Source organism: Peromyscus californicus, unplaced genomic scaffold (genome assembly GCF_007827085.1).
Source record: "Peromyscus californicus insignis strain IS unplaced genomic scaffold, ASM782708v3 Scaffold_9__1_contigs__length_137607984, whole genome shotgun sequence".
NCBI lineage: Eukaryota > Metazoa > Chordata > Mammalia > Rodentia > Cricetidae > Peromyscus > Peromyscus californicus.
Window position 1 is genome coordinate 136,290,036 of NW_026294617.1, and position 12,253 is coordinate 136,302,288.

Consider the following 12,253-nt stretch of genomic DNA (forward strand, 5'->3'; position numbering starts at 1 on the left):
TTGTTCAAAAAACTTAAGCCAAATAATATCTTAGTGAAAAATTCAGGCCAAGAACTAAATGAAATGCAAATGTATGGTGCCATCTTATTGGCTGGCTCAGTTGACCTTGTCTATTGGGTTAAAGTCTATGGTATAAAATGCTTCAACATTTCTATGGATGTGCTTTTATGGGCAAATGTTGGACATTAAGATCTGGTCCTCAGCAGCTGTTCCCACTTACAGCTCTTTGATCTTCAACAAAGAAGCAAATTTCTCTGAGCCTCAACTGTTGTGATATTGTGTCCTCCAATATATCGTGCACCCTAATAAACTTATCTGGGGTCAGAGAACAGAACACCCACTATATTAAACATAGGTTTAGGCAGTGGTAGCACACGCCATTTATCCTATCATTCCAGAGGCAGAGATCTGTCTGGATTTCTGTGAGTTCAAAGCCACACTGGAAACAGCCAGGCATGGTGACACAGGCCTTTAATCCCAGGAAGTGATGGCAAGAAGCAGAAAGGTATATAGGGCATGAAGACCAGGAACTAGAACCTTTTTAAGCTTTTAGTTTTTAGCAGCAGTTCAGCTGAGATCTATTTGGATGAGGACTCAGAGGCTTTCAGTCTGAGGAAACAGGATCAGCTGAGGAATTGGTGAGGCGAGGAAGCTGTGACTTGTTCTGTCTCTCTGATCTTTTAGAGTTCACCCCAATACCTGGCTCTGGGTTTCTTTTTATTAATAAGACCTTTTAAGATTCATGCTACATTCAACCTTCTTCCTTATATAATAAGACCTCTGGCATTTATCCAGCTCTGAAGTCTTGGGAAACAATGAAAGAGTGGGATTCTCCTATCACATGTGGTGAGGAACAGACCAATCACACACTGTGTGTGCATATATGTCCTGTATATGTTGTGCGATACTCAGTTTTATCTCAGAAGATCTCCAATGTTTAATATTCACTCAAATTTTAAGTAGTATAACTTAATTACCATAGCCTTTATAATTGTCTTACAAAATTAATCACACTTGAAATGGAGAAGAAAAAGATTTCATGTTGTGAACTACACTGTCTCTGAGTAACACCAAACGGTACATCACACGTGGTAAGAGTGGTCCCATGTACCTTTCTGTTTTCTGTGACTCTGAGAGGTGCCTATTATGGTGAATACAGACCATTGAGCATTTACTCTTCAAGAAATCTAATTATCTACACCTTTTAATTATTTTAGTCACACCATCTGTGTCACAGCATTTCTTGAAATTTAGCTGGCATATCTCAGCTTTCTGTCCACTACTTGCCATCTTAACACAGTGATGTCTTCATAGCAGGTAGTATTTCAGTAAGTTTCACTTCTGTCATCACATAGCTTGGTAATGCTGCTTTCTATCTGATACTCTGCTACCTCACAAAGGTAGTTTTTATCTCTTTGAAATATGAAAATCACATAAAATCCTTCATTTTCTCATCAGATTATCAGATCAAGTCAAGCTCTTCTTTTCCAGCTGTTGCCCACTTCCCCACTCTTTTATGCTATTTCTGATTTCCTGTTCTTTGTAATGCCACATTCTTTTCTTCCTAGGAAAATCTGATGGTGAAATGGTAGTGGAGAAAACCAGCAGAACAGTTTCTTTTTCAGGTCAGCTTGCCCACCCCCTTTGTCTGTCTCTCCTCACAGAAACACATTTTTTTTTCTTTTGCTGCTGCTACTTTACTTCTTAAATTCCACAAAGTATAATTCTGTCCTTACATGAAAGCGCAGACGTACACGTATGCAAGCACAGCTTGTGTCTCTAGCTTAGTAAGTTTGTTAGGGTTTTGACCTTCAGCATACTACAACTCTCTCATAATTTTAAAACATTTTAACCTTACTGAACTTGGTGTAAAGCAAAGATAACCAGGGTAACTGGAGAAATGATATCTTTCGAAAGCCAGTCAATATAGACATTGATTCCATGGTTAAAGTGTTTAAATAGATTATGTTGAAGCTAATATAAGTTTCAATATTTCATGCCTGATCACTGCTATTAACTTCATGTGTATTAAAATAACAATTGATGGGAGATTTTAAGTTTATTAAAACAATGAACAATCAATTAAACTGAATTTACATGGGAAATCCCGAGAGTTGCTTTTATTTGTTAAATTTTCCATGTGTCTTTGAGTGACAAATGATAAATTTTCTGTTTTGATTAATAATGTAAGTAGCCTATCTGATACTTCCCCAGAAGTTATTGATCAAATCTACCATCATAGTTTCAGAATAGATGAAAGCTATTGACTCAGTGCATTCTTTACTGAAAGTTTTTTAATACATTTCAGTGTAATGGATTCTAACAGGTGATGAAATACTTCTGCTGTGAGTTAATTATTACTAGAATACAAGCAATAGTATCTCTTTTACTAATGTTAAGGTGATCACAAAAGTAATATATGTTATTGCCAAATATGTAGCTAATTTTTGAAAATCTGTATCAGAAAACATTTATCTTTTTATATGTCAGGCAACCATATTGAAATTTTATCAGTGCACCTAAACACATGCATATACAAGCAACACTAAAGGGACTAAGTAGTTTGTGTATATGTAAAATATATGCATAAATGTAAAATAATAAGTATAGAATAAGGGATCATGAGTCTGAGGGGTTGGAGAAGATTTGGAATGAGGAGAGGTCATGGTGGAAATACGTAAACAGGGTATAATCATGTATGAAGTTCTAAAAAGTAAAATTTACTTTAAAATAAATACATAAATAAACAAATACATACATAGTTTATTTTAAAATGCTCTGGATTTTTATTCCACAAGCTTCAATTCACCCCTGTGAATCTGTTTGAGCCTCAAATTTCTAGTATTTGAAATGGTTGGGATGATGCTTCCTACATTTTGAAGTTCCACTCCTAACTCATTCTGGGGGTTAGTGGCTGGTGTCTACTACTGTAAGTGCAGTTCAGCCACTATTTATTGTAAGAAAAGGCGGATGCCAAGTGTTGCTCACTGATTCCTTGGCATACATACCTAATTCCAGGACAGGAATAGAGTGGACTATTTCAATAGGATTATTTTAATGTTCGCTATCCTACCACTATATATAAATGTATACACACAGACATTACCACAAAAAAATGATTTATACCAAAAGCTTTGACAAGTGTTTGTCTGACCTGACAGCCTACGTTCCTTGTGGGACTCTTTTACTGTTTGCTCCAGTTAGAAATGGTTTCTAGCTCAGTTATAATTTTAAAAGACACTTCTTCATTTGTGATTATATAGTTGTTTTAGAGGCACATAAGCTCCACTTATTCTTACCCCACTTCTATTGAAATGAACATTTCTAATGATTCAAAACTGATTCACAGAATTGGGTTAAAAACATCATAGAGGAGTGTGGTAGTTTGAATATGAATGACCCCCATAGGCTCGTATATTTAGATGTTTGTTCATTTTAGGGAGGGTCACTATTTGACAGGGATTAGGTGATGTGGCTTTGTTGGAAGAAGTGTATCACTGGTGGTGGGCTCTGAGGTTTTAAATGTTCAAGACAGGCCCAGTGCCCCTCTCTTTTCTTGCTGCCTGTCAATATGGATGTAGAACTCTCAGCTGCTTCTCCAGCACCATGTCTGCCTGTGTACCACCACGCTTCCCACCACGATGACAATGGACTAAACCTCTGAACTGTAAGTAAGCCTCAATTAAATGTTTTTATTTATAAAAGTTGCCATGGTCATGGTGTCTCTTCACAGAAATAGAAACCCTAAGATAAGGAGCAAGACTGTTGATGTGTACTTACTGTCTTCCACACACTGTTGGTTTATGGTGCACTTACTTTTGAGTACTATGGAATTTTATAATTTCATGTTTTGCGGAAGATGTAAATATTGGTATGGTAAAGAAGCTGACCCGAATACATGCCAATCTGACTATATGACATTATGGGTAAAGGCAAATCTAAGGCATCTATAAAAGGTTTGGCATTCTCAAAGTTTAGTGGAGGGAAGATGAGTAAGTGTAATATAAAGGGCTTTTGGGTGTTAAAACATTTTTGCATAATATTAAACTGTTTGACAAAGTCCACATAATATGCAACACAGAGTAAATTCTGATACAAATTAAGTATGGACTTTGCCTGATGGTATGCATGTAGATTTAGTGAATCCTGCTCCAGAGATTCTTAATGACCATACAAGAAGCCCATGCACCTGTATCCTTCCTTCTTTGTGACTTCCTCAGACACAATATCATTACACTGTTGGAATCATCATTATGATGTTAAAATTCCAAGTTCTGATATAAAAACAGTAAAATATTCCAACTTAAGACTGATATGGTCCTTAGGGATTCCTAGAGAAAACTTCAAGTTTCTCAGAAGATCTTAGAAACACCTCCAGCTTATCATTCCATGGGGGCAGCAATCACTTTAGGGTTGGAAAAGACTAACACAATCTGAATAGCTACTCTATGAAACAGATTAAAATTATTCATTCCCAAAGTCAAGCTGCAAATCCACAGAGCTCTTCCATTCCCAAGAATTAGTGCAGAGAATGCACTGCCAACTAAAATACCGCTGAAGAGAACAAAATAATGTTTTTATTGCTGATGTGTGTGATTGCTATAATCCTTGAGTTTAAAGAAAACTATATATTTTTATTAAAGTTTAGAATTTTCTAAAACATAAAATAATTTCTGTGGAAAAAATATAAGGACCCAGAAACAACCCAGTAGGAAGTTTATGAGCAGTTGGTCATTTAGTGTGTACTCTTGGTTTGGGTATAAAGTGAAGCATTAGTACTGTGGAATGTGTGAACCACTGGTGTTATAGGCATTCAGGAAATGAAATTGCAGAATCAATAAAATATTAACATCAATTAAAATCTAATACCTACAACTTTTCATCTATTTTCAAAAGTGGCGTTTTAAGTTATAGTTAAAGAGATCTTTTTTAAACAACAAATATGACCATGCACTGTGTAAAGGGAATACCACAGATCAGCACTCTGACAATAATATAGAATCGTCTTCATATGCAATAAAGATTTGTAATAACAATGCTTTCACAGTTTTTAAAAATTCAAAGCAAATAAAAAATACATTAAACAGTTTATGTTTATATTCTGCATTATATGGAGAAATTAGAAAAATTAAAAGCTTACAAAATAAAATGAAATGTGATTTCAATTAAGAAAATATTCATGCCTGCCTAAAGCAATGCTAAAAATTCTGAATAAAACATGGCTCCTGTAATTGGACCAAGTTCATTTCTTATGAAGTTGTTCTAATTCTGAAACCGCATATGTGCAAGAGCCTGGATGTGGGAGGCAAGGGTTGCCATGGTGAGCACACATCTTTTGGAGAAGTTAAATTAAAAAGAAATGTGCATAAAGTCCTCTCAGCTCACGGTATATTCTGGAAATTAAGAATGTTTTTTCTCCCATGACATCTTGGTGTGGTGGAAGGGTATTGGTACGGTGGGACATAGACAGCTCAAATTTTAAAGCCTTCAGCTTTTAAAGGTGTCTTGGAAGTAAGAGATCCCCAAGTTAGGTAGCTGTTTAATTGTCGGGTAGGGAACCAGCTCTACTTACACTGAGGTAATAAATTATCAGAGTTCAGGGTATTTTGCAAGCCCGAGGCACCTGAGGAATTCAAATACAGATATTGCTAAATACACTTTAGTCTCAGATAGTTAAGGAAAAATAAAATCACCCCTGAACCCTGCTTTCTCATTATTCCCCTGTTGTGATGAGTAATTTCAAGGAAGCCTGGCAGAGGGCTCCACTTCATTTCCAGCAAGATCTCCAGGTGGTTCCCCAGACCCCAGGAACTAGGAGTGCTTGAACCAGAGCTGCACGTGTTTCAGAAAGGCAGCAGCTTTTGAGGCGAGAGAGCACCCACGTGCGCCTGCGCAGGGCCTGAAGAACTTTCCCCCTACGCCCTCAGAGGGAATGCATCATTTCAAAGTAGGAGCCAGCTGGGACCAGGTGTAGGGGTGGAGGGTAGGTTGTAACAAAGAAATGTCAGAGGTTGTTAGCCAAAAGCCATTCAGGCTATGTTCGTTTCTTTAGCTTTTGGTCAACTTTATTAAAAATAAAGGGGAACTTCAGCAACTGGGATACTGAGCTTCTAATAGGCTCAGCCTGGAACAAAGAAAATCTACTTCCTAATACTGTTTCTCTTGCGTTGGAGGGATCACGTGTTCACTTTCGCTGGTACGCACTCTGCTCGCCCACGCGATGAAACCTCTATTGTGCTTAGAAATTTTGCCCAGGTTAAAATATGCTCAAACACAAATTGCTTCTCATCTATCAGCAGAGCCCCATCTAGAGACTCCGGTGCAGATGCTCTCCTGCTGACCCAATTACCACTGCAGGTAATTCCGATGTGCTGAAGTGTACCGGGAAAGTAATGGCAAAGAGCAGGTGGAGGCCCGCTGCTGCCTCGATTCCCACCCACCCCCTCCTGCTTTCTGAGATTCCTTTTGATGGAGAACTTGGAAAGGAACGTGGGAGTCGCAGATGGTTCCTTCCTGGGGCCGATTCCCAGGAGTTGTGAAAGTAACCCCTTCCCTGCCAGGTGAGGTGCCACTTGCTTTGTGCCTTGGTGGGGAGGGGCAACCAGCAAGAGAGAAGAGGGCGGAGGCGGGTCTTTCCTGCCCCCCAACCCTGATGGCCAAGTAGTGTAATGAAGCAATTTTGTAGCGATCTCGCTTATGAAGTCACTGTTTCTAAAGACAATCTGTGCAGCCCGCACCCCCATCCCGCCCCCATCTTGACTCTAAAATTGGTGATACAGGAGATCTATGGTAGCCCAGCTAATTGTCGGCGAGCTAGGATGCCACTGTTATCCAATGTTGGCGGTCTTTCTTCCCTTCCCAAATACAATCCGAAGCGCGTCCTGAATCCCTAAAGACTCCAGAGGATGTCAAGGGACCCCTCACTGGACCAGGAGCAGTGAGGTTCCCTAGCTTCTCCCGCAGAACACAAAGGAGTTGCCTGGCTTAGGGATACAGGGGCATCTTTCCTGACTCCAATGAAAGCATTCGCCCCATTGCCCCCCACTTCTTTCTGTCCTTTAGTCTTTCCTGCTCTCCCATCCCCTTCATGTCCCCAAACCCCACCCTTTTCTTTCTATCCTCAATAACATACACCCCCAATAATTCCTTTATAGATATCAAGACAATAATACAACACCTTCCAAGATAAAGCACAGTGTGAGCTGCCACAAGTGTGCGTGTGCGTGTGCGTGTGCGTGTGTGTGTGTGTGTGTGTGTGTGTGTAGATCACACTCGCTCCATCCCTCACACACCTCCGGGGAAAGCAGACTGGAGACCCCGGGACAATAAAAATCGAGAAAGCCAAATCTAGCCGGACCCTGCAGTCCCAGCACCAATGCCTCACACTCGCCCCTCACCTTTTCTTTTCGCAATATGTAACCCTTTAGGGTCTCTCGCCCATTCATAGCATCCCAAGCACTCAACCAGCTAGCGCAGGGTTCCCATAGCCCTGCAACCGCCCCAACGCCGCGACTTGCCAGCCACCTGAGCCTCCCAGATCCCAGGTCCTGGACCGCGGGTAGAGGTCCCTTCAGTGCTCTACTCACATCGCCAGGGGCAGAAACTACCCATGAGGGTCCAGGGTGCGAAGGCCTTGCAGCTGCCGAGGGTTACTCCTTAAAGTGCTCTGGGGTCCGCAGTGAAGCCAGTAGGGAGTCCTCCAAAGCAAAGGCAGAGGGGACTCCGGGCAGTTGCCGCGTCAGACCATGATGCCACTGCCCTTCAGGTGCAAGGCTGGAGAGGTGCCAGGGGGGAGCCAGGAGCCCGCGGGGAGCACCAGCGCGGCCAGTCCCCGGCCTCCGCCCGCCCAGCGCGCCGCGCTAGCGACCGTAGCAGCAGCAGTGGCGGCGGCGGCGGAGGCGCAGCTCCCTCCCCGCCCCCAGAAGGCTCCACAGACAATAAATCCTGGGCGGAGAAGAGAACGGCAGCGCGGGCGAATGCTGTACTCAACTCGGCTTCTGCCCGAGCCGGCCACGACGCCTCTGAAGGAGTGAGGGTCCCCGGGGCCCGGGTCACAGCAAGCACTGGCTGGGGTTGTGCGCTCCTGCAGCTGTGGGTGGCGGCGGGGACCCGGGGTGGGTGGCTGCAGGTCGCACTGGCCCAGAGGCTGGGTGGCCGTGGCTCGGAGCCCACGGTTGGCCCGGAACGGGGTCCTCCGCGGTGCAGTGGCTTGGCGCACAGGTGCCAGGATTGGCAGACGAGGCGCTGCTCCTGGCTCGCGCCCGTGACTCCACAATCTCCCCGCCCCCTCTCTTTCCTCCCACCCCCTTTTCCGACGACACCAGCTGCAGCTGCTTCAAAGTGTAAAAAATGTCAAAGAGATTTTCCAGGGCTCACAGAAGATGACCACCTTCCCAGACCTCAGCCATTCTTGGACATCCTCGCTTGCCCCTCATGACCTCTACTTGGACTCCCTGCAATTTGGAGGAACAAAATCCCAGTCTTGGAGAGATGAGATGTTCTAGCTTTCTTTGGTTCCGTTACCACTCGAGCTTTTAGACAACTGGCCAACCTCTCCAGGTTCCTCCGTTGCCTGGAGTGCACAAAGCAGGTGTTACCAGGTTCTGCATGGTGCAGCGCGGGCTCCTCGGGGTATTCTCCCGCTAGCCCCAGGCGCTCCTGCCGGTGGCACAGCGTGTTCTGCAGCGCCAGGAACCCACCACCAGCAGCAGCAGCAGCAGCAGCAGCAGCAGCAGCAGCAGCTCCAGGCCTGCGCGCCGGGTGCTCCCGCTCCAGTTCCGTGACGCTGCGCGTGGCTCCGCAGGCTGCCGCTCCTGCTATCTCAGCAAAGAGGCAGCCTGGAGCGTCTCCTCGGGGGTTTCCTCTCTCCCTGCATTGCCCGCTGCAGGTTGTAGGATGCCCAACAGAAAGATCTCTGCATATGGGTCCAGCAGCTTATTTAGTAGTGTCATTGAGACTTAAAAGGCAGCTTTCAAGACCCCTTCTCTTCATTTTGGTCTGGGGTTACTGTTCTGGGAATATTCAAAAATGAGAAGGGTTTCCCAACTTCCTTTTATCTATTTGAAACCCTACTTTCTGTCCTGAACTCAGGAACATTCGCCCACACATATTCACAGGAATGCACACACAGGAACATATGTATGGACAAAAAGATATAAAAAGCATACTGATGAAACTTGTGCTATATTTAGACTTCTGTTCTCTAGACACAGCCGAATTCCTCCTATCCCCGGATTTTTCTGCGATTTAGAGGCCATAGGGCTAGAAGCTTTCTCCTTCTTTCTCTGATTCTAGTAGACTGTGTGTGACATTCATATGCCACCCAGAGTTATGTGTGAGCTCCCAGTTTACTGAAAAGTATAAGTGCTGGCCTGTATCTTAGATGTGGAATATTAAACGTCTTCAAGGTTGCAAGACCTTTTTCCTGGCTGCCAAGAATTGTCTAGAAAGAGACTGGGGACTGGGATCTCATCTGCAGATGAGCAGGGAAGTTACTGCTTTATCTGGGCACATGGTAGATAGTGGTAGATAGGTGGGTCGATTCTTAAGGAGCCTTCCCGTTGCTTACATATAGAAGGGAAAGGAGTGCATTTTGGAAAGCAAGACCACCTTTTTAAAAAGCACTGTGAACACCGTGAAACTTGTTCTGAAAATGGCAAAGAAATAGGAAAAATGTTGAAAGGACACTTTTTAAATACTAACCTTTGTTGAAGTCTATTTCTTTTGTGTGTGCCCAGTTTTGTTCTGTGAACATCTTGCTATAAGTTTCAGTGTCTCAGCTGGAGGAGGCGCTATGACAGGAATTGAAAATCTATTAAAAATAGCTCATCACAGCTTATGTCCCGTTACAGAAATCCTTTGCAAAGTTCCAATTCTTTCCATTACTGCTTACACTATTCTTTCTCACAAAGTATTTCACTCACTTCTTTCCTAAAGCTGTATGTTGGGCCTTCCATTATGAAAAAGACATAAAAAGCTCATCTGAGCAAGGTCACCTTTGTACTGCATTAGAACTTAGAATTCCTTTAACTTCATGATCCACTCGTGTATGGAAATATTTCAAAGACACACTATGCAGCATCACAGCTGGCTATGAGTAACTTCTGGCCTTCATAGACTGAAGGAACATCCTCCCACGAGGTAGGAGACTTTTGTTTTCCTTTCCAAAGGGAGAAAGAGTTTAGGATACCCCAAACTAAAACTGAATGCCACTGAAATAGTGTATTTTAAGCCACATGCCTTCTTTCTCATTTTCCTTTATTTTATAATCTCATTTTGGGCCATAAGCATCCAAAGAGACAAGAGATGTTCATGGTGGAATGTAAATATGAACGAGAGTGAAGACACATTCTCTCAAGTGTACGCTTTGGACACAATACACCAAATTTTTTCCCCTAAAATTTGGCAGTCTTGAAGGAAATTAAGCCACCTTCAGTATTCATACAATGGGGTACATTGATGACTCCAGTGGTTTCACAGAATCATAGAACTGTTGAAATGCAAATGTTCTCCTGTCTTTAAACTCCAATTTGGCTGTCACCAGCCCTACTTCTAACCATACGCAGATGACTTGCTGAAAACTTCATGCAGATGTCTGACATCAAAACAATCACAACTTACAAAATTACAAATAGTTTTAAGACTAGCTATTCAGTATGCATCTACATATGGTTAGACATAAAGCTATAAAATTTTATGAGGTGTTAATAAAGTTCTTTGAATCATATTATTAAAATCATTGAAATGATAATCTGCTCTTGGGATAGGCAGGCCTAACCTTATTTGATAATAAAAGACATGATAATGTTAAATTTTCAGGTTCCTAAATCCTTGCTAATAATTCTCTTTTGATGCCTGCAATGTCTTCAAAGATATCCTCTTTGGGGAATTCCCAATTAAGGTAAAACTACATACAGAGAGGACAATGTTTCAATTTTAAGAGTTGTCAATATCTTGAAAAGGTTGGCTTACTTAGATATTGGTAATTGGGATAAAAGAAAACTTTGTTGATTTTGGATTCATAGAAATACAGGTCTGACAATATTAGAGCTGGTAGGATTTGTCAGGACAGACCAGCATCAGTGAGCACTATAAGCAGAGACTGTTGCTTTGCCATGGTTAGCTGTTGAAAGGCAGGGAGTTTTGAGTAAGAAATTGCCATAAGTCATTAAGACTCTTCTTCAAGTAAATTTGTTAGATGGTCTTTACTGTGAAACTGCTCTCTTACATTGCAATCTGTTCTCACTAAAGAGAATTTTTTAAAAAATTCATTTTTTTTTTTACTTTTTAAATTTAGGTATTAAATTTGAATTCTAAAGATACTAAAATATATTTAATGAACAAAGACTGTTGGATCTTAGTAGAAAAGCAGATATAACTTGCTAAGAGAATAGATGGTCAGTGGAGATTGTAAACACAAGAGAAGACTGCCCATTAAGAAGCACCCACCCACCCACCCCCCACCTCCGGAAAAAAGAAAACCGTAGAAACAATGGATATCAGAAGAAACGAAGAACTGAAAAACAGATGTGTAAATTACAAGACAAAACATGAAAGCTATGAAAAAATGAGTGTGCTCCCTCCACAGAGCTCACACCTATAATAACTGTAACAAAATTTCTTGAAATAACTGGAATGCTGGGTAAAGAATTCAAAATTACACTTTAAAAATGTCTAGTGACTTCAAAGAGGATTCAAATAAGCAGATGAATAAAGAAAAGACATCAGTTCAGGATCTAGATAAATGAATCAAAAAGCAACGTGAAAGAAATATACAGCACCACTACCCAACTTTATATAATGAAAATTCAGCAAGGAAATTGGTTTCTTGAAAGATAAACAAGAAATGTTGTAATGAATGGGTCTGATGAAAACACAGTAGAAAACATTACCAATAGACCAGACCAAGCAGAAGAAAAGGTATCAGGGATATAAGAGAAGGATGACTACAGATTACATTCAAACAGCAATGAAGAAAATGAAGCCATATATGACCATAATACTTAAAAACACTGAAAGATGATTGAGAGACTAAACCCAAGAATCCATGTAGTAGAAGGAACTGAGACAAAAACTACTGGGTTAAATAAATTATTTACTGAAATTATAGCAGAAAATTTCCCAAGTCTTAGAGAGGTCATGCAAGTGCAGGGTGCATTTAGCATTCCAAAGAGAAATGGCCTGAAAAGAGCCTCTCTGTGTCACATTGTATACAGTTAGAAGCTGAGAACACAGAAGAAGTAGCAAGAGAAAA

The 12,253-nt window shown here is 41.6% G+C and overlaps 1 protein-coding gene across 5 annotated transcripts in view; it reads right to left on the minus strand.

The window, feature by feature from the left end:
• Nucleotides 1–8,241, minus strand: part of Lrrc7 (leucine rich repeat containing 7) — a 477,706-nt gene extending 469,465 nt beyond the window's left edge. For 4 of the 5 annotated variants that reach the window (XM_052730897.1, XM_052730901.1, XM_052730902.1 and 1 more), the window contains exon 1: nucleotides 7,587–8,239. In XM_052730897.1, the coding sequence (XP_052586857.1) occupies nucleotides 7,587–7,588 (2 nt within the window). In that variant the 5' untranslated portion in view covers nucleotides 7,589–8,239. Of the gene's footprint in view, nucleotides 1–7,586 lie in introns of all 5 variants that reach the window. The other variant, XM_052730896.1, reaches the window with a different exon arrangement.
• Between the last annotated feature and the right edge of the window lie 4,012 nt (nucleotides 8,242–12,253).